This window comes from Knufia obscura, assembly GCF_036327395.1.
Source record: "Knufia obscura strain CCFEE 5817 isolate CBS 148926 chromosome Unknown scaffold_1, whole genome shotgun sequence".
Lineage (NCBI taxonomy): Eukaryota > Fungi > Ascomycota > Eurotiomycetes > Chaetothyriales > Trichomeriaceae > Knufia > Knufia obscura.
Window position 1 is genome coordinate 4830888 of NW_027042687.1, and position 20863 is coordinate 4851750.

Below are 20863 nucleotides of genomic sequence, written 5' to 3' on the forward strand. Positions count from 1 at the left end.
TCTGTGGATCAGACAGGCAATGGCACCCAGCAGAGGCGGTATCGTTGTTTTCTCAGGTGGTTCAGCAGCCAATTCTTTAGTGGATGTCTTTGAGTCTGTAAGGAGGTCGAGGTCCTGCTCTCTGGCCTACATCATTCCCATCAGCGACAATGGCGGCTCTTCATCAGAACTCATACGCGTCTTTGGAGGGCCCGGTATTGGTGACGTGAGATCAAGACTCGTCAGGCTCATTCCTCAACAACCCTACAGCAAGGAACGCGAAGCCATCGGAAGCTTGCTTAGTTATCGACTTTCTGGTGCAGATTCGCGCGAAGCCAAGATTGACTGGTCTGAGATAGTGGACGGAACCTCACAGCTATGGTGCAGTATTCCTTCAGCGAAGAAAGAGCTTATTCGATCCTTCTTCAACCTTGTTAACCTCGAAATTCTGAAGCGATCCAGACCGCCTACTTCTACTTTCGACTTTCGATCAGCGAGCATTGGCAACCTTTTTCTTACAGGTGCAAGACTGTTTAGTGGCAGTTTCGAGAGCGCGATTTACCTGTTAAGTTCTGTTTGTGGCATTCCAGATGAAGATATCAAGGTCATACCGAGTATTAATTCCAACTTCTCCCATCACATTGCTGCCGAGCTCGAAGACGGAACGGTGATAGTTGGACAAAACAGCATCAGTCATCCGACCAGTCTTGATGGAAAGACTCGACATGGAAGTACTAAGGCAACAGATCAAGCACATATGGTGCTACCAGGCAATAAGGGCATTGCACTCATGGATGGAGTCAGCTCAAGCAACATTAGCAATGGTGACACAGATGATGTTAGTCTTGTGCAAGAAGAGGAAGACGCTCACCCACCATTCACATTACCGACATTGAGGACTAACAACATCGCATTCTCGAAGTCTGCCGATGACCTCGACGATCTCCCATCGCGAATCAGTCGAGTTCACTATGTCAATTCCTTCGGGCAAGAGATATTGCCACCAGCGAACCCTCGGGCTGTCCAGTCATTGCAGCAGGCTTCGAGTGTTATCTACTCGATTGGTAGCCTCTACACAAGTATCGTGCCGAATCTTGTACTTCGAGGCATTGGGGAAACAATGCACAAGAACCATACTGCGACAAAAGTGCTCATCTTGAACGGCTGCCTTGACAGAGAAGTCGGACCCGAGACATTGGAAAGGGCATTCACCGCTACAAGTTTCATCGATGCGATCGTGAAGGCCGGCGAGCAAAGCCGTGGCATTGTATGGTCACCAAATGCAAGATCGAAGGACAGCATAGTAGACGGCAGGTACGAAACGGACATAACAGACCAGAGCACGAGGAGACCAAGTCTGCGGCGCGCTCAGTCCGAAGGGCACACGCTGAGGTTGAACAGCTACAGCAAGCAGTTACCACCACCAATGCTAGCCTCCGCTACGCCCTCGCGCACGCCATCACCCTCGACCTCGACCTCACCTGAAGCAGCCACACCGAATATGGGTTCGACAGCAGCATCAAGCAGATCCTCAAGTAAACCAAATCCGATATACAAACACTATGTAACCCATCTAATACACCTTCCGAACTCCGGTGGGACGCCGTTCGTCGATCAGGAATTGCTGTCAGCGCATTATGGTATCAAATGCATACGTGTCTACGGTAGACGCAACGAAACTGGTCCAGGAATGTTGTATGACTCCAAAGCTCTGCAAGGCGCCATAGAAGCAGTGTTGGGTGGTAGAGGTCAGACTAGCTCGTCTGCGGACGAGAAGGAGACCGCACCCAGGCCTAGACAGCTGGAAAGAGGAAGGAGGAATACAGTTGAGAGATGACGTGGCTCACTCATTATACCGTGGTTGATTGTTATAGCTCCTCCAAGGAGGCTTCTTCATTCCCGCGTGAGGTATCTTATCTCGTATTCAGCACCTGCTGCAGCGTCCCGAGAAAGGTCTTCTGATGGTTTCCACTCCCTGGATCATCCATCCACGTCCTACTTCACCGTCCATACGATTGATTGGTTCTTGGAGCTCTCAGCCCATGGCGGCCTTCTGAGCTGCGGCAAAAAGACTGCCCGCTGGGATGTACCCTCCAAGAAAAGTCGACTGATACCACGCCGCCAAGCCACCTGCTTCGATCAGTTCAAAAGGCACGGTTCGAAAGAATGATATAGGCTTTACCTGCTGCTGGTCCAAGCGGTGTGAAGCCTATCAATTTGAGGAAGGGTGCTGCCATCCAGCCACTGCCCAAGATCGGAGTCAGACCAGCGCTGACGACCATGAAAGATGCTCTGTATGGATGCTCTTTGGCGAAGTCGAGCGCGGTTTTTGTAGCTTTGGCAGCAAGTGATTTGATGTTCTCGGGAGTCAGGTGGGGTTTCGCGGCTGTCAACACTTGCTCATACCAGCCTTGTAGAGCTTGGAAGTTGATTTGGTCGCTCATGCTTGATTAGTAGCAGGTTGGCTGGGAGTTTCGTGGGAAGTCTCGACGCAGTTATGCGCTCTGGTCTTTTGTACTTTCGGGCTCAGTCCCCGTTTGATTCAGTGCAGTGCGGCAATGCTGTCGGACTTTTTCTGGCCTCGAAACGGTCGCGAGGCGTTTTGATTGTTGAATGCTGAAGGTCAAAAGGCATACATTCAAATCAACGTGCACAAGCAATCAAGCCTTGCACGAACCGAAAAGAACCGGGCAGGCAGCAGTCGGCGAGTGAAGGTAGCCTGCCCTTCACTCGAGGTATCACTATGAACCACCAACGAAAAATTCTGCCTTGCCTCTTTCATTAGGGACAACCAATTAGGGAGTCCGCATTGCGTCTCTTGAGCCTTCCGCGAGGCCAGTGCTGCGCCCTCAGCCGCAAGACCAGAAGAAAGGCGTCACGTGACCATGGCGCTCGATAGCATGACAAGTCCCATTCGGTTTCCTTGTCTGACGACCAATCATTCCCATCGAGCCTTGTTGGTCGTCGGAACTTGGGACCAAAAGGGCACCTCGTTCTGGACACTTGCTACAGTCCGTGAAGCAAATTATGCCGGGATGCTGGGAAAGGCTGCCAAAGATCATAGCCTGGAAAAGAGCAAGCATGAATGCGTAGCTAACTGTATTTTGTAGGTAGCCTCTGATCATATCACGGACGTGTATGACACCAGATATGGACTCTGGCGTGCTCCTCAGATGCAAGAATAAACGTTTGCAAAAGCCTCAGAGCTCCTACAATCGGCCCTATGTCGATGTCTAGTTCTTGCTCAAATCATAACAACTGTCAATTAGGACATGCAGGCGTGCTTCCGTCATACCACAGTTCGCTTCCGTCGGGAGCGGCCGTCAGCCACTGAGCCACCTTTGCTTTATGTCGTTGTCGACGATACTGCACGTTCTTACGCCTCATCACCATTGAATGCTTGACTGGGTGCTTCTTCCCGCATCCTTCTCACATAACAGCACATTTATACGGCTGCTCATTACCTCCCTTAGTGATCCCACCGACATCCTGCTCCGCGACGGACGGCAACTGATGCGCAGCCTTCAACCGCGGGGGCGTAATAAGATATATCTGAGGCAGCTCCTTCTGCTTCACCAATTTCTCACATATCGCCTCATAGCCCAATTTCTCCTTCTCCTCGTCAAGCACCATCTCAACCACCGCTTTCCCACAAAGCGTAGCATTTGGCATACCATGTCCTGTATACCCACCACAAAGCCAGAGTCCATTCTCAAATTCGCCCTTCCCACTCTGACTCGGCACCTTCCCAACCCAAGGCATGTTATCCCGGGAGTACCCCTTAATCCCAGTCCACTGATGACTCGCCTTCAATTCTTTCAGCCCCTCTGTCTCCCCACCTAGTTCCATCGACCTCAACAGCGCTCCACGTAGGTACTCCGCCTCACCAGGGTCAACGATATCGTCCTCGCTTTCCGCAACGCAGTTGTAGGTGGCGGAGCTTCTCCCACCTCCAAACATGAGGTGTCCACCCCGTCTGCTTCCATCCCCATTCGGTGAATCATAAAACGGTCGCTGAATCAGATAATCATCGTGCTCAGAGTTGCATCCTTCGAAACCAACCATTCCATATGAGTTCGGCAACCTTTCAGATCCCGCCGGTGGGTGCAAACTAGACATCTCGCAGCGAACTGGAACGATCAAGTCCGTAAAGCCCCTCAACAAATGACTCGTATACCCATTCGTCGCCAAAATCACATGTCTCGCCTGAACATCCCCCCTACCCGTCCTAACAACCTGCTTATACCCACCAGCACCCTCCCCATCCACAGCCTCAATCTTGCTAACAGCAGTATTAGTCTGCACATTCACCCTCCCCTCCCTAACCAACCTCTCCACAATCGCACAAACATACTTATACGGCCACAACTGCCCCGCTCCCTCCGTCAGCGTAACGCCGCTCGCACCAGCCGCAACCCGATGCTCCCTCAACGCCTTAACATCTCCCCCTTCAATCAATCTCACTTTCTTAGCTAACTCAGGATTAACCCCCCTCAACGCCTCAATATCCCGTTTCGCAGCCGCAAACACACTCTCATCCCAAAAAGACCGACATCCGGTAACGGAGCGCCACTCACAGTCAACACCATACTCCTCAATATACCCCCTCACAGCATCCACATTCCCCACCTCAAACGCCGCAACCTCAGGCACCCGATCAAATAGCAACGGCTGACAGTGTCCGCCGTTCCGTCCCGTAGCGCCCCAGCAAACTTCTCGTGCTTCGAGCATGAGGATACTGAGGTTTTTCGCGCGGGCGTCAGACGCCAGGTATCGTGCAATAGACGCGCCGGTTATACCGCTGCCGACTATGACTATGTCGGCTGTTGAGGGGAGGTCGGGTGTGGTGCGGTGGTTGAGGAGGAAGGTGTTTGGTTCGGAGTGCCAGAAGGAGGGGGAAGAGTTGGGGCAGGGGAGGGAGGCGGGTTTGTTTTGGGTTGGCATTTTGGTGGTTTGTTGATGGTGTGGTGTGGTGTGGTGTGGTGGTGTTTATTGTTGTTCATTAATTGCTTGTTCGTGGTTAGTTAACACTCTGTTAATGGAGGGTAAAAGGTAGAGGTATGCCGAAAGTCGTAACTAGAGTGTTCAAGTATTGATATAAGGGTAGCACGGCGGCGTATGGGCATGGGCCGTAAGGATGCCAATCGATGTCATGCCTGCTATGATTGGTCAGTTGTAGGGAGAACGTCCATCTCCGCTGCTATACGCGCACCATCGAGGCAGCTACCTCAATTTTTTGTCACAAAGTTCAAGATGGACCGGACACTGTAGAATGAGTCTCATATGTAAAATTGCCATCTAGATGAACGTTATATCCAATCTCAGTGACCACCTTGATATGTCGTTGAACGCGAACTTGCTATGCAGAAACATGGGTATCCTTTGACAAGAAATCGCTAGCAGCAAAACGTTGAATAAACAGCCTGATGCTTTTCCTGACACAGCGTAACCTGAAGAGTAGAATGGTCCGAATTTTAGCCAATACACCTGAAAGTCAATGTCTTCGAGCTCAGTCAATAACGGGCACAGATATGCATGTCCCAAAGCCTCGTACCGTCCTCAGCTTTGTAGAAGTGGTGATCAGTCGTGGTCGGGTTCACCTAAAACTGGTAACCACCATGGCCACCTCCATAACTCTGTTGCATATGCGGCTGATATCCGCCAGCTGTGCTAGGAGAATGAGCATGGTGGCCGTGACCATGACCAAATTGGTAAGAGCCAGCACTATTTGGAATAGGACTGAACGGCTGAGACCCTGGTGTTGCAGAGTAAGGGCTTTGCATGTTGAGACCATGTTGATTGGGAGGACCAGCCCAGCTTGCTCGAGGGTTGTGATAGCCTGCCACATGTCAGCATCCTGCTGTAGGAAGGTGAACCTGTGCTTACCTCCTGGAGTCATTGGTCCCACTCCGCCATACTGAGGGAAATGTGGAGATGCAGAGTTGAAGCCGCCCGGTGTTGAGGCGGAGTTAAGAGAGGTTTGTGGCGAGTAGTCGAATTGACCTGTAGGTGGTCTGTCCTTGCCCCACTGTATCTTTGTTAGCTAGTCATTGCCATTAGTGGAAAGAGCGCTTACGCTGCACTTTAATGGTCTACCATTCACATTGTAGCCCGACAATTGACATATGGCCATAGCGGCAACTTCGTGACTCTCCATCTTGATGAATGCAAAGCCCCGATCTGATTGGAATCGTGTCTCTACGACAGCCCCGAAGTTCTGGAATAGAGGTACGAGATCGTTCTGAGTAGTGTATGGCGTAAGGTTGCCAACATAACAAGTAGTCTGCCAGCTCGGAGTCTGGTTAAGGACCATGTCGTAGGATTGAGTGCCCTGGGTCGGAAACTGATGATGGCCAAATGGAGTTGTCGGAGTAATGCCCATGGCGGCCATGGCTTGCTGTTGTGAGATGGAAGGCTGACCTTTTTGATTGGCCCAGTTGCAGCGGATGGCTCGACTCCCTAACCATTCACCATCCATGCTCGCCAGGGCCTTCTCGGCGTCACTGCGTTCCCTAAAGGCAACAAAGCCATAGCCACGGGAGCGACCAGTCTTCATGTCCCACATGACGCGAGCCTCAGAAACAGTGCCAAAGGTAGAGAATGCTTGTAGCAGAATCTCATCATTGACCTCATTGCTCAAGTCGCCGACGAATATGTGAAAGTGACCTGAAGTATCCTCCTTGTTGCTTGTGTTTGACTGATATGCCCAATTGACCTTGATCTCCGAGTTGTGAACTCTTCGGCCATTCAAGGTGTTCATAGCGCGGTCGGCAGCACCTGGGTCATCGTACTCGATAAAGCCGTAGTTGAGACCTTTGGACTGGAACTGTTAGCGTCAGCGTCCTGACTGTGGGCGGATAGGGGGAAGACTTACGTTTTTGTCCGGAATGATCTTCACAGATTGCACATGACCAGTTGTCTCGAAGATCTGCTGGAGTACTTCTTCAGTGACTCGAGGATCCAAGCCACCAACGTACAATGCTCGCTTATTCGGCTCAGGAGCAGCTCGTGTTACTTTTCCTCCGGATGGGGTGGTCGCAGACATGGGCTGTGGGACATGCTTATTGTTTTGAGGTATGACAACAGGAGGTAACGTCGGAGGAGGCATTGATGGTACATGACTGGTACCATTCGTGCCTGGAGGGCTGCTCACGCCCGGAGCGCCAGCAGTGGACGGAGGTGGAGGCAGCGTGGTAGTAGGAAAGTTCTCAGCCATAGTGTGGAATTGACAGTACTTTTCTGGCAGAAATGGCTCAAAGATCGCTCGTAGAAAATAACGTTGAGATGGGACTCGTAGGCTAAGGAAATTCGTCGCAATATGCTGAACAGAAAGAGGCCGCTGAGCAATCAAGATCCAACCCAAGATGAACAAAGAGGCGACGGGGTGGCAGTATATGGTAGATGAGAAGAGATGGCAGGAATCGAAGGTAGAAACGACTCGAGAGGAGGGAGGAGTCGAGGACAAGTAACAGGTGGGTGTAACAATTGATTGCTTCCAGATGTGATGTGTGATGTGGCAGAAGGCAGCAGACACGAAGCTGCTTAGCGACCTGCTTGCTGCAACTAACCGGCGCAGTCGCAGTTGCGGTTGCAGTGAGTGAGGAGACCAGGAAATAGGAGACTCGGATACCAAATAGATTGATCAATGGACGGAGATTGATGGTCTCAAATCGTGGCCTTATGAATACTCCCAGCGCCAACAGTCAGTTCCGCTTTCTTTGCATGGTGCGACGAGCCAGGAAAACGAAGATCAAAGATGCAAGAGCTCGAGGTGCGACCAGTCTGGAAGCTGGGACTGTTTGTGCTTACTCCGAGTAAGTTGGTTCTTTTGGGGTTGGCTTACAAACAACCCTCCGACCCTGCAGCCTAAAACAGTTGTCTGAAGCTTGAGGGGTTCCAAGGGTCTGTTTAGGCTCGGGACCACCCGTGTCTGCATCAAAGAATTAGAAACTACGCTGCAGCAACAGGTGACGCACGTCCACCGTACCAACACTGCATACTCTGGCCCTCTACCTCCTACACAGCGGTCTGTGCCAGCACCTGCGTCCTGATATTTGACCCCAGCCCCTGTTTCTTCAGCGCACCAGATTTGGACTGGATTGCATCGAGTTGTCTCAACGGAATCATGGCAACTGCGACTGCGGCAGCTGCACAGCATGCGTCCAACAGGCCTGCGCAGAGCGCACCACAGAAGCCATACGACCCGGCCCAAGTAATTGCAGGAATGTACTCGGGTTCTATCATGAGATTTGCATACGTGGTGCAGGATCCGAAGAATTACAGCGAAAGCACCAAGATCATCCTCGCAGAGTGTACGAAAAAATATCAAGATGCGCTGGACGATTGCGAGATGCAGATACTTGACGCGAAGTGGTATCTGGAGAAGAAGCTGGCAGAGAACAGGGCAAGAAGGGAGGCAGAGTCAAAGGCTAAAGAGGCCAATGCAGCGCCTGCGCCAATTTCAGCGAAGAGAAAACATGATGAAGTAGAAGATGTCCCAACACAGCAACAACCAGAAGGTACTCCTACCAAGCGCCCGAAGCCAAGCGAACAGCCATCGCCAAAGACAACCGCTGCCGTAGCCAACCTGTCGACAACGAAGGACCAACCGAAGCGTGCAGAGACCACGCAAGAGCCCCCAGGACCAACCTCGCAGCCACCACAGGCTCAAGCCATGGCTGAATCACAATCACAGCCAAAAGAGCCACCCCAACCCGCAGAGCCAGAGAAGCCAAAACAAGAAGATGCGCAACAGCCAGACCTGCACTCCCAACAAGACCAATACAACACCGATGACTTCATGAAACCCACACCACAAGCCACACCAGCTCCGACAAACGACGACGAATTCAACTTCGAATCCATGTTCGAAGGCCCACTAGAAGACAACAACGACGCCACAAACAACGACGACATGAACGTGAACTACAACATGGACGACAACCTCGGCCATTTCACTCAGGACTCTACACTCGTCAGTAACACTGCCTCAAATACCCAACCACAGTCCCAGTCCCAGCCCCAGACTCAATCCCGTCCTCAATCTCAACAGCAGCAACAACACCCACCACAATCCACCCTCTCCCAGCCACAACCCCAACCCGACTCCCGCACCTCCCTCCTAGCCGGCCTCGAACAATTCGCAAATCAACCCGACGACTCCCAAAACACGAACCCAACAACAACCACAAACCTCACATCCCAACCAATGCAGTCCCAACCCAGCAACGTCTCCAACACATCTAACCCCTTCACCTCCAACGAGCCAAATATCTGGGATAACCTCCTCGACGGCGGCGACATGAATTTTGATGGCGCGGATTTCGGAGGTATGAGTACTGCGATGAACAATATGAGTGCGATTGCGACTGCGAATATGACTACAAATATGAATGTGAATACGGATACTGATACTGATATGGGAATGGGGAATCGCTCGAGGAAGAACGAGGGTGCGGATGAGACGAACGGGAACGCGAATACGGATCTAGGGGATATGGATGTGGGGGAGCCGGGGGATGGGGAGATGAATTGGGATGATTACTTCTGAGTTGACGAAAAAAAAATCGTGGAACGAATGATGAACAAGGGGAAAGCAGCGCGTTACGCCTCATTCGACGTTGATGCTGCGGCGAGCAGAGAGCAGGTGATGCCTTGGTTTGGTTTTACTCTATTCGCAAGATACCCATATTTGAATCAAACATTTTTGGTACTTCACTTATAAGGAAACACAGTGTTCGAGGTGCGAATATGGACCTATGTCAGTATTGCACCATGCATGTTAGGTAGGCAGATGTCTGGCTGAGAAGCGAATTAGCAGAGGGCAACCTTCGCATTATTGTCTGGCACCACTGCATGTCTAGGAGGCAGGCTCTGCTCCAGCACAAACACATCTGCGATGCGTGATGAAATCGGCATTCCTGTATGGGAGGGAAGCTAGAACGAACCAGCAACTCTTTCGCTGCATTTGTTTGTCTGCTGCAGTACATACAAACCATGCTCTGCTACCTAATATACCGATTCACGGTCGAACACGCAGAACATGACCCATCTTCTGTCTAGCACATGATCACATAGCAGCCCACTCAACACTAAACGTCCTCATCTGCCCCCTCCCCTCATCCCTGCCCCCGAACAGCCACCCCTTCTTCACCCCCGTGCCCAGCCGTCCCCCACCAACAACGTCCATCAGATCGATCTCCTCATCCCAATCCACGCCGCGCGCTAGAAAGTGGCTGTGGAACCGGAGAGGGTCGCCGGGGTACACACAGAACTGGCAGCCGAAGCGCAGGCCGGGTGTCATGAAGTAGGTTTTGTGGTGGAGGTGGCGGTAGAGGTTGTAGGAGGAGGGTGTGAGGCCTGGGAGGAGGGGCTGGGGGGTTGTAGAGGGGGTGTTTGGGTCAGGAGGAGGGAGGAAGGACGAGGCTGTGGGTGTTATTGAGATGTCGGTAGGTGGAGGGGTACCGATTTGGGTTTTGGTGGATGGTTGTGTTGGTGTCGATGGAGATGGGTCTTTATCTTCGGGTGGTGCGAAGAGTGAGCCGGCTGGATCGAGGTCTTCCTCTTCCTGTGCTGGTGTTTCAGAAACTTGTCCTTCTGGACTGGTCGCTGTTTTTGAGTCCTCTCGCGGCTTCCTGGGTTTCGTTCTCTTCAGTGCTCTCTTCTTGTCGATTTCCTTGTCGCGTGCCTTCTCCGTAGAGATTTCGATGGCCCGCTCTTCCAGTGCGCTGACGTATCTCATCCGTCTCGCACGGTTAGCTTTCGCCATTGCTGCATCGTGAACTCGAGCGTCATCCAGAATGTAGCCGATGCCTAGCTCAATCAAGAGCTGTGCCTCTTCAGGCATAATCTCCATTGGCAAGCCCATGAACACATTCTGGGATGGGTTTTGTGGTAATGTGCCTATGAAAACACCGCATATGTTGTGGTGCTTACGAAGCCATGTGATTGCTTTGATGTCGAAGAGAAGATATCTGCTATCGACGAAGGATATTGGCACAGGCAATTGCGGCTCGCTGTCGTCTTGTGCCATGTTCACTTGCGGCAAGAGCGGCTTTCTAGGCTATTGTTAAAGCTGTTAGCTGTTTGTGATACGACTAGATTGGCAAGTGTACAAAGTGGTAATTTGGATAGGTATCATATTTCAACAACGATTTTGTTGGTTCAATCAGTCGCCTCTATTGAGGACTCAGTGGATTGACAGATATTTTCAAATTGTGTAATCATGCTAGGAGAGGCTTCAAGGTGTGTATTGAGTGAACTTACGATGAGACAGATAACTGCAAAGGACTTCTGTGATTCAAGGCAACGGTAGCAGCAGTTGTGTGGGGACTCAGCACAGTGTGCTGAAGGTCGATTTAGGTACGTTATGCTCCGAAGAGCCTGGTGATTGTGCTTCACATTTTTGAATGAAGATTATGAAGCAGAGTCATGAGCTGCTTGGGCGATGTGAAAATTACTTTGAGATCATGAGCGCCTGAGGCATCATTCCTTGGCGAAGTACCTGCAGCCGGAAGGCCCCTTCGATCCTATCTGCTTTACTTCTCTCTTTGTAGTTGCTAGGAGAACGCATCACCGACGTGAAGATGAGCGGTCTCTGGTGGCTGTTCTTCTTACTGGTGGTTCCGCTAATTTTCTGGCTAGGTGAGATCTTGTGACCTATAGCGAGCTTTGCACTAATAACCCGCAGTGTTCCTTGCACTCTCATCATGCTTAGGGATCAACTTTCGAGCTAGCATGTCTGGCGCGACTCTTAACCCTCGAAGAGGCGCTTATGACCAGGCCTTGTTTCGGACAATGACTAATCATGGACCGCCTTCATCAGAGCACATCGAGATGGAAACCATGCTCAATGAGCGAGACTATCCTGAATACGAAGAGGACTGAACGACTCCCTTCAAAAGTCCATATCGGCTTTCTTCGGCTTCTCATCTTTCGAGGCAACTTGTTGTGCATCGGTGTCGCCTTCAATGGGCGGCAAGTTGAACGGCTTAATGGTGAACTTCCGCCTACTCAGGGTGAAAGTCCAATCTGTATCTGCAAGAGGCATGCCACTACCGAGCTCATGAAAGATCGGTAGCTTGTGGACGCGTAGCAGGCCTTGCGGCGGCTCCTCCTTCGTGTTCGAATCTCTTGAGGTAGTGAATTCTGCATCTGCAGAGTGAGGAAACGGAGTCAGGTCATAGACACCATCAGAGAGCAGCTCGATCCATTTCGTCAAGCCTGCACTGCGAGGGTACAGAGATAGTGGCAACGTTTGAACAACTGTCAGCCTCTTCGGGTACGTAGCGAGCAACTTTCGTATGCTGTGTTGGAAGCTAAGAATCTGTTCAGGTAGAGACGAATAAAATGGGTAGAGTGCTGGGGACATTAGAGAAGGAACAATGAGGCGATGGATTGTATCGGACGCTGTGGCGTGCATGACGCTCGCGAGCTCCGACATCACACTGGCGAAGCAGTTCTTGGCAGGATTCGGATCAGGATGAAGGAACTTGATCCATGCAGTGGAAGGATGCACCAGACGCTTCGACAGGTCAAATGTGTGGCAGAAAGGTGTCTGCTGAGGCTCGCCCTGACGAGGAGCAGCATCACTTGCAGCAACAGAAGTTCTGTCTGCAACCAAGATCAGTATATGAGAAGGAAAGTTGATTGATTGTGCTAAAAAGTGTTCGAAACCCACCTCTTGCAGCCAGATCTGCGCCATGCTGGCCCAATCTCTCGTATCTCCATGCGATCTTCATTTTGTCATCTTGAGGAGCCTCGACCACTTTCTTGGACGATTCAGAGGCCAGACCTGGCAGCTCACGTCCCCATTGCTCGGGCAACCCAACCACATGAACATGGTGACCTTGCATTAGTCCTTCAGCAGCGTAGAAACGCAGAAGGGCGCCAGCGTAATCAGTAGTACCGCTTTCCTCGAGCAGGACAGATGTGCCTAGAGGAAGACCGCCATGTCCGGCAAAAAGGCCATCGAGGCTGGCACTACCTGTCGAAGTCACTGGCCTGCCATCGGCTGCAGAAGGTCGCACTCCTGGTAGTCGAACGGGCGGCGTGGAAGCGGAACAGGGTAATTGCGGTGCACGGCTACCGTCAGATATGCCGATGTTGCGCTTCCGAAAGGACATTGTCCCAAGATGTGTCTAACGTAGCAAGTGTAGTGTGATTGAGATAAATGATCGAGGTGAGCATATTTATTCACTTCAGCGCACGTGCTGCCAGTGACGCGCCTCGAATTTTGAAATAATTTGAACGCGACTGCCCTTGCGCTTTGGGACATTACTCCCTCGTATCTCGACCCTCGCAGAGCATCTGCAATTGCGCGCATCCGTACAACGATGTCTGAAAACATACTCTACGAAGCAACCTTCAAGGTCGACGAAGTCAACTCCGCCAAGTACGATCGAGTTTCGCGAATTGCAGCCACCAACGAGCAAGGTCAAGACACAACGTGCTTCATCGATGTGAACACAGAACTATACCCTGTCGAAGCCGACGATCGCCTGAGCCTGGCTCTTGCCTTGTCCCTAAATCTCGATGGAAGCAAGGACGACTCGAAGGGATGGCGCAACGTTGGTCGGGGAGAATCAACCATTGCAGATGATTACGACTATGTGATGCATGGGAAGATCTACAGATTCGAAGAAGGCGAAGGTCAAAATATGTATGTTGTAGCATGGATATTGGCAGTTGCAATGCTAACAATGAACAGAAAAGTCTACATCTCCTTCGGCGGCCTTCTCATGTACCTCGACGGTCCTTACAACTCCCTCGCCGCTCTACGAGTAGACTATGTCTACTTACTCATGAAGAAATGATCGGCCAATAGCCTGGAATATGCACATATGCGTTATCAACACCTAAACCTGCCCCATTGGAAACTCCAACCTTCGATGCAGTCTGGACACGATCTCGAGGTAGTCCGGCTCGTTCTCTGCTGTAATGATCCCGTGCCGGACGAAGAACTCGATCAGAAGCAGAGCACAATTTGGCTTAAACCTACCAGCAGCCATCGCAGATTGCACCTCTTTCACAGTCAACAGCTGGAAATCTACTGCTTCATCATCTCCTGGCTGTGGGACAACACTCTCTGGCAGCTCCAGGTCATACACGTATTGGCACTCCGGCTGGCATAATCCTACCTCACCTCCTGCTCGCTCGTCGCGAACATAGAAATACGTCATCGTACCACAGGCGTGTGCAGTTCTGACAATGTCTTCTGGTAGTGATGCCTCCTCCATCGATTCTCTGACCAAACATTCGAACGGCCTCTCACCTGTGCTTAAACCCCCTGCTACAGTATTGTCCATCATGTTGGGGTACGTTTGCTTGGTCGGGGCTCGGCGTGGCGTCCACAGTTTCATACCTTCAGCATTTCGTGTGTAGGCAGTCATATGTACTCCGTATGTCACAATGCCAAACAGAGCGCTTGCCGATCGTTCCATGCTAAAAAGCAGTTCTCGTCCTGGCCCATACACGGGATACAGTTCGTTCCGCCAGCCGTCTAGGATTCGAAAGGTCTTCGCTTCTCGAACATTCTGCAAATGTCTCGCAAGTACTGCTGTGCGATGCGCTGCAGCTTCCTTTGGGTCTGATGGAGTGTTTGATGGCTTGAAGGTGAGCTCTAGCGAGGCGTTGTTTCTCTCCCACTCAGGACTTGATGAAAGCTTTTGGGCAACTTCTGGAAGGACATAGCCCAACGCGGCGATGCAACCTTCAAGCTTGAATTTGAAGTACGATTCTGATGGCAGGCATTGTGCGAAAGGAATATCCGGATATGGAAAGCTTGTCAAATGTCAGTCCCGTCCTTCTTCTGTTTTCTTTTTTCCCGCATACTTGTCGCATTCGTTCACCAAATCGAGGTTTGTTTTGAGCTGTACCATACTTCGACGCTCGTGCAAGAACTGGTGTTCCTCCGTGGCTATGGTCCAATGCAAGGGAATATTTGCTGCCTTCACCGAAATGGTCAGATCTCGGCGGACCAATTACGTCATTGGCACCCTCCAGAATTGTCGTGAAACGTCCTCATGCTTCCTGCCTTACTGCAAAAGGACAACAAATATGTACCTACCTGTCGTGCAACACATTGACGACACAAAGGCAGGCAAAGAACGTACATTGTGTTGTTGCTATCCTCGACCTTCGCGTCCTGCGATTACACGCGAAAAACTGGTTCTCACTTGCATCAGCAGCGAGTCTGGCAGCTTGGTCTTCACTCATTTTTCTTGATATCAAGTTTTACCGAAAAGCAATCTTCTACAGCAAGACGAACGACTTGAGAGACCTCGGAGCTAGCTCAGGAAGCGACGCGCATTGCGCACTTCCCAAAGTCCTTGGTAAGGGTGCGGGTCTTCAAGGAGGATCACAATATGTTCTCCGTTATTTTACCAGGCAGGCCTTGCATGACTGACGTGCAGAATGTCTCATCAAACCAGTTTGCATTCAGCTTTCCTGCTGCACCACATTTCTCGCACATTGTGGTCTTCATGCTACCTGGGAACCAACTACCGGACGGGACAGCGGCGGGAGTCTACCTTCAACTTCCAGGAGACCAACAATTCAAGTTCCTTGGTGGCCTAGCCAACGAGAAGCAATCAGCCATATTCAAGGTCAACGTTCCCGAGGTAGCCATGAACAGCGCTGTGAACCTGGGCATATCCGTTGAGCCAACCGCCAACATCGAGCAGCAAATGATGCAGTTACAGAGCGAGAAGCAGGCAAATTCAACGGCACTAGTCAAAACTGGACCATCGACCAAAGTCCTAGCTCAAAGGATAATCAGTCACGCTTTCAACTTCATATCGAGTTTCTCCGGGACCGTCGCTGGTCAGGAAGTTGTACCTCTGAAGAGCTTCCAAGACTGGTGGACCAAATTCGAGCAGCGCATCAAGAATGATCCAAGCTTCCTTGAGCGAGATCAGTCGTGATAGATTAATGCTTCATGCACGATGACCCTCCAAGTTGCTTATCTATCTATTAAATCTATACCACAACCTGAACCATGCCCGTTCTGGGGAACCAAAGCGACTACTCCAACAAGAACCGAACAAAAGCACCAGAGACAGCAACACCATCATGCGGCAGCTGGATCTTCTTGCCGTGCGCCTTGTACGCTTCGTCGTTGAAGATACCAGTCGCATGTCGAGTTTCCACAATCTCATGCATGATCTTCGAGGTGAACTCGGGATGCCCTTGGACAGTAATGACATGGCCTGGCGAGAACATCCCCTGAACACTGCACACCGGTGATGACCCTAGCAACTCAAAGCCGTCGGGATAAGCAAATGCAATATCGCGGTGCATCTGGTGTATCCTCTGGACATTGTCAGCGCAGAACAAAGAGCAAATCGTGCCACACCTACCAATCTGCCCAAACGGAAGAGCTCCTTGCCCTTCTGCGTCAACTGGACATCATTCACAGCCGCCTCCCAACCGTCCGGATTTCTGCCGACTTTGACACCCAATGCTCTGGCCACAATCTGATGGCCAAAACATACACCGATGATCCGAACCCTCTTTGACTCCAGAGCATGAGCGGTATATTCAACAAGCTTGTTTATCCATGGCGTGTCGGCGAAAGAGTCGTGTTCTGAATAAGTCAGTACCACAAAACCAGCAGATAAGCCCTCTGACTCACTCGACCCAGTCAACAGCAGAGCATCAACGCCATTTATATCCGGATAATCATCCGGATGTGCCTCAATCTGATGCATCGAGATATCAAGGGTCTCGTCGACACCACCATAACCCTCTGCCTTCGCACCAGCATCCAACAAGGACTTGAAGACACCGCCATACCCGCCGTACTGCTTACCCGTCTCCGGTAACGGCGTATCGCACTCCAAAATCGCGAGCCTGGTCCTTTGCCGCATGTTGTAAAGATAATGAAACGAATGTGTCTAGGGGTTCTTATGATTCTTACTGAACTTCCTATTCATACAACAATCCAACCCACTATCAATGTTGTAAGCATATCTTGTCAATTGAAGTTCGAGAGGCGTACATTTCCGAGACTCTTGGCATTTCACACCGGATGACGTTAGACTCGGTTGGTGACCTCGTTGAGGCTTCTTTCTCCCAGCCTCCGACACCTTAACGTGAGCACGGGCACCTCGTCACGCTAGACTTGACAAAGGGTGTTAGCCAAAACTGTTTCCACGCGCTCATCCCGTATCTCCAGAGTATGCCCGCACCCATCGCATCACGGGGCAGCACCATCGAAACACTTCGTGACCATTCACAATGATGCGGAAGAAAGCTGCAGTGTCCGACGGCATGGAGGATCTCTGAAGGCTTGTCTTATGGCTCATTCCTAAAGACATGAGACAGGCTCTGTACTCTCTGAAACCAGTTCTGTCCAGATTGAACCGAGCCGAAGCGCATAGCACGCCCGGTCTACTCATGCATTCCTATCATAATGAATACCTCCTTAACCGTCCCATGGCGGTCTTGTTTGCCTTTCCACGTCCTCTTCTCGTTTTCTTTCCCCTGAAGCCTGAATTCTCCTACCCGACTCCGTAGCAGCCGAAACTCATGCTTCAATTCCGCCGCTACTGTACGAGTACCGTGAATGGACGTTAACCTTCCGTGAAGCTAGATACCCACGCACGCGAGCCGAAGCGGAATATTGATTGACTGATAAGGAAAGCTTATAGGAACAGCACACCGTTAGAGACGAAGGAAGCGCCTGTATTGTTGAAGAAGAGTGTGAGGGGAAAAAAGTTGACACGCTTCGCCGCCTAGCGACACAGATCGCTATAATTTTATACAGGATCTAGAATCTAGAATAAGATCATGAGACTAGAGTCGATAGCATAGCTAGCCCGCTCTGTTCGTACCGCGCTTGCTCCAAAAAATCTTTGCGACTGCGCTAGTCGCTTGTAGAGATATACGAGCGTATGCATGCTTGCAATGCTAATGACATACCACGGGCCGAAGCGCAATGGGTCTTCGTGCCTTATCTCTCGCCGCACGCTTGCTGTACATGGGGACCACGAGGATTGCGGGACCAATCATGGTTTCTAGAGCGCTGACGAACTCCAACAGGTGTCCGTTGTTAGTCAGAGTGGCAACCTAGAACATCTGCCTGTTCCTCATCTCAACTGGAAGGAAGATCATCATGAATGCGGCAAGCCAGATACCTCCAGCGCCGAGCCACAAGATGCCTGAACTTTCGTTGGCGATGTATTGTGCACCTGGATAGTATGTTAGCCGTACGTCCAATTGGAGGGGAAGACTTGAGCTTACCAGCGAAAGGCGCTACGATACCAGCCAGACGACCCATGCATGACAGCATACCACTGGCGCTTCCACGGTAAGCCGTGTCGAAGAGCTCGGGCGCAGACGCGTACAGAACCGCGTTGAAGTACTAATTAAGTCAGTTTTCAAATGTTCATGCTGTGAGCTCGGAAGAGCCGGAGCACTTACAGTCTGCATGAGGTATTCGAGGGCGTTCAGGCTGACGTAACCAACAGTATTGGTGACTTGCGTGTACATAGCCATTGCGATTCCTTGACAGAGTGCAGAGAATACAAGTGACCATTTCCTTCCGACCAAAGGTAGCTGGATTGAGACTAAAGCGAGGACCGCGCCGAGTATACCTGGGAGGTAGATATAGACATATTGTCTGTAGGTCTCTGTCACTGTGCCTTGGCCGGTGGAAACATTGTTCTGCAGCAGGATGACTGGGAGGTAGGCTCCTGCTAGATTAAAAGACCAGTAATCGCCCTGTAGGGAGTCGTTAGTGAGACCGAGTCGATAGAATCATAGCGGCAAGACTTACCATATAGGCAATTGCCAGTAGTATGAAGATGAACAATTGCAATTTGTTGGTGAAGAGTCCCTTCAAGTGCTTGAAATTTGCAAAGAAGTTCTTGACCACGTGTTTGCCTGTAGCAGCAGGGTGCCTCTGCTCGAGGATTTCTCCGTCCGCCGATGCGGCCTCATCGATGAGTGCAAAATGCTCTATGGTCAACGTTGGAGCTGGCGCCTTGTTGTACTTGGCGATCTTGTGCAAGACCTCGATCGCTTCGGCTTCTCTACCACGGCTGAGAAGAAATTTGGGCGATTCGTAAAACTTGAAGACGACAAATCGGAGGAAGAAGACCGTAAGAGTCATGAGACCAAGCACAATCAACAGATACCTCCAGCCCATGTTGCTCGAGACTGTGCAGCATGGTTCTCCTGATGCAACGGCCTTGCAAGACGGCAGCTCAACATCACATCGCCATTTGGCGGCAGTGCCGAAGGCGACGGCGGAAGCGACGACGACGCCTATGGGCTGCCACATCGACAGGAGAGCCACAAGGAATCTGCGATTCTGCGGTAAAAATTCGAGAGCGATCGTAGCGTCTATCGGGATGTTACCACCAAGACCGAGGGAGGCAAGGAAGTAGATTCCGCAGATAGCACCATAGTTGAATTTCGGCGCGGCCTAGGGCAAGAGTCAGCATGTGCTTGGGCAGAAGAGTTGGTAGGAATCGTACCAATAAAAGTCCGAAGACTGATGTGATCAAGCAAGTAAGGTTGAACGCCCAATATCGACCTATGACATCGACCAAAAGACCGAAAGTCAGCGCGCCGATGGCAAGACCTGCGTTTGCGCATGCCCAAATGTTGCCATAGTTGACAGGGGCGACATTCATCTCCTGGTAGATAGCAGTCGCGATTAGGCCAACACCTTGCGACCAGGCCAGGTCAAGGAAGTATCCAAAGCCGCACAAGAACCAGATGCATATCTGGTATTTCCCCAGGCCAAACTTATCCAACTCGGCATTGATGAGAGCGGCCTTCTTCTCGAAGGTAGTCAGAGGTTTCGTCGCAGTACCCTTGATAATGGCCCCTATGGAAATGTCTTCTTCAGAAGCTTGCTGGAGCCGATTTAAGTTGCTATCGGGAATCCCCTCAGGCAGCACCTTCTTCTCGCCATCGTTCTGATAAGTTGACTTCTCCATGTTTGTGTTGCAGTGATGGAGTTCCTCGCTTGTACCTTGTTGTGTTACATGAAAAGGACTAACATACGAGAGGATCGTGAGAGGAAAAGTACTTCGTAGCTGTGGGGTTCTTCTTGCTGGTTCGTTCTTGAGAATCTCAGCTGCATGAGAAAGCTAAGTCGCCACTGGGTAGTAACGTGGCGTAGCGTGGCATGGTGACAAGAAGTGAGATACCGTCATGATTCATTTGCTAGCACCGGCATAGCATAGCGTGACTTGGGAAGGTGCTGGTGAATGGACCATGTTCATTGGAGCGGGCTGCAGCGGGGTAGACGAACAGAGCTAGCTAATCCAGATCGAAGGAATCTCATTTTAGCGCACCGACCAGTTAACTTAGTGCCAAAGCTTGCTAGGGCAACTGAAAATCACTGGGTGTTCTGACCAAGGTCTGGTTGAGGCTGGTAATGAGAACCTCGGGTCGCGACGATGTGCCAGAAACCGGGTACTCCCATCAGCTTTCTTGCAGGGTGCGCCATACAAGGGTGGACGACAATAACATGTTGAACCGAAGACCAGCGGAAGACTATGAGAGAAGAAGTACATACCTGAGTCAAGAGGTCAGCTGAAATTATCGAAATGCTGGTTCGAGTCACAGCGCAACTTCTTGCCGTACACGCTGTCGCGTGCGCCGTCATGACAACAGATCGTACCAACGTGGAGTACAGATCGGTGGCTACTGCATGTTCGTAGAAAGAAGAGGAGAGGCGACGCAAACTTGAACGCAACGTTCTCGGCATGGTGATCTCAAGCAGACGATCAAGTCGATGCAGATTTCCGAGATCTTCTGCATCTCAGGAAAAATGACGTGAATTTGCGCATCGAGCTGGAACCCGCCAAGTGTCATTACGCGCTTCGCAAGATACTAAGTAGGTACAGAGTACAAGCACCGCTAGGTG

The 20863-nt window shown here is 51.0% G+C and overlaps 12 protein-coding genes across 12 annotated transcripts; 4 read left to right on the plus strand and 8 right to left on the minus strand.

Annotated features, from left to right (window-relative positions):
- Positions 1 to 19: 19 nt before the first annotated feature.
- PMZ80_001816 (uncharacterized protein) lies at positions 20 to 1816 on the plus strand (the record flags this gene model as incomplete). Its single annotated transcript, XM_064870255.1, has 1 exon — positions 20 to 1816. One exon carries the CDS (start codon positions 20 to 22, stop codon positions 1814 to 1816), a length of 1797 nt encoding a protein of 598 aa, XP_064735752.1.
- A 198-nt stretch (positions 1817 to 2014) lies between these two features.
- Positions 2015 to 2423, minus strand: PMZ80_001817 (uncharacterized protein; the record flags this gene model as incomplete). The annotated part of the gene is made up of 2 exons (XM_064870256.1): positions 2015 to 2109; positions 2162 to 2423. 2 exons carry the CDS (start codon positions 2421 to 2423, stop codon positions 2015 to 2017), a joined length of 357 nt encoding a protein of 118 aa, XP_064735753.1.
- A 985-nt stretch (positions 2424 to 3408) lies between these two features.
- Positions 3409 to 4923, minus strand: PMZ80_001818 (uncharacterized protein; the record flags this gene model as incomplete). The annotated part of the gene is made up of 1 exon (XM_064870257.1): positions 3409 to 4923. One exon carries the CDS (start codon positions 4921 to 4923, stop codon positions 3409 to 3411), a length of 1515 nt encoding a protein of 504 aa, XP_064735754.1.
- Positions 4924 to 5579: 656 nt separating this feature from the next.
- On the minus strand, positions 5580 to 7195 carry PUB1 (E3 ubiquitin-protein ligase pub1; the record flags this gene model as incomplete). Its single annotated transcript, XM_064870258.1, has 4 exons — positions 5580 to 5818; positions 5866 to 6007; positions 6056 to 6805; positions 6854 to 7195. 4 exons carry the CDS (start codon positions 7193 to 7195, stop codon positions 5580 to 5582), a joined length of 1473 nt encoding a protein of 490 aa, XP_064735755.1.
- A 909-nt stretch (positions 7196 to 8104) lies between these two features.
- PMZ80_001820 (uncharacterized protein) lies at positions 8105 to 9529 on the plus strand (the record flags this gene model as incomplete). The annotated part of the gene is made up of 1 exon (XM_064870259.1): positions 8105 to 9529. The coding sequence occupies one exon, from the start codon at positions 8105 to 8107 to the stop codon at positions 9527 to 9529; it is 1425 nt and encodes a 474-aa protein (XP_064735756.1).
- Positions 9530 to 10048: 519 nt separating this feature from the next.
- On the minus strand, positions 10049 to 11011 carry SEN34 (tRNA-splicing endonuclease subunit; the record flags this gene model as incomplete). Its single annotated transcript, XM_064870260.1, has 1 exon — positions 10049 to 11011. The coding sequence occupies one exon, from the start codon at positions 11009 to 11011 to the stop codon at positions 10049 to 10051; it is 963 nt and encodes a 320-aa protein (XP_064735757.1).
- Positions 11012 to 11875: 864 nt separating this feature from the next.
- Positions 11876 to 13103, minus strand: ELP4 (Elongator subunit elp4; the record flags this gene model as incomplete). The annotated part of the gene is made up of 2 exons (XM_064870261.1): positions 11876 to 12591; positions 12659 to 13103. 2 exons carry the CDS (start codon positions 13101 to 13103, stop codon positions 11876 to 11878), a joined length of 1161 nt encoding a protein of 386 aa, XP_064735758.1.
- A 210-nt stretch (positions 13104 to 13313) lies between these two features.
- RPB8 (DNA-directed RNA polymerases I, II, and III subunit RPABC3) lies at positions 13314 to 13793 on the plus strand (the record flags this gene model as incomplete). The annotated part of the gene is made up of 2 exons (XM_064870262.1): positions 13314 to 13639; positions 13688 to 13793. The coding sequence occupies 2 exons, from the start codon at positions 13314 to 13316 to the stop codon at positions 13791 to 13793; spliced, it is 432 nt and encodes a 143-aa protein (XP_064735759.1).
- Positions 13794 to 13835: 42 nt separating this feature from the next.
- PMZ80_001824 (uncharacterized protein) lies at positions 13836 to 14858 on the minus strand (the record flags this gene model as incomplete). The annotated part of the gene is made up of 2 exons (XM_064870263.1): positions 13836 to 14760; positions 14812 to 14858. 2 exons carry the CDS (start codon positions 14856 to 14858, stop codon positions 13836 to 13838), a joined length of 972 nt encoding a protein of 323 aa, XP_064735760.1.
- A 486-nt stretch (positions 14859 to 15344) lies between these two features.
- PMZ80_001825 (uncharacterized protein) lies at positions 15345 to 15902 on the plus strand (the record flags this gene model as incomplete). Its single annotated transcript, XM_064870264.1, has 1 exon — positions 15345 to 15902. One exon carries the CDS (start codon positions 15345 to 15347, stop codon positions 15900 to 15902), a length of 558 nt encoding a protein of 185 aa, XP_064735761.1.
- A 100-nt stretch (positions 15903 to 16002) lies between these two features.
- On the minus strand, positions 16003 to 16847 carry PMZ80_001826 (uncharacterized protein; the record flags this gene model as incomplete). The annotated part of the gene is made up of 2 exons (XM_064870265.1): positions 16003 to 16290; positions 16338 to 16847. The coding sequence occupies 2 exons, from the start codon at positions 16845 to 16847 to the stop codon at positions 16003 to 16005; spliced, it is 798 nt and encodes a 265-aa protein (XP_064735762.1).
- Positions 16848 to 18048: 1201 nt separating this feature from the next.
- On the minus strand, positions 18049 to 19928 carry PMZ80_001827 (uncharacterized protein; the record flags this gene model as incomplete). Its single annotated transcript, XM_064870266.1, has 5 exons — positions 18049 to 18170; positions 18223 to 18343; positions 18403 to 18702; positions 18758 to 19408; positions 19461 to 19928. The coding sequence occupies 5 exons, from the start codon at positions 19926 to 19928 to the stop codon at positions 18049 to 18051; spliced, it is 1662 nt and encodes a 553-aa protein (XP_064735763.1).
- Positions 19929 to 20863: the final 935 nt, after the last annotated feature.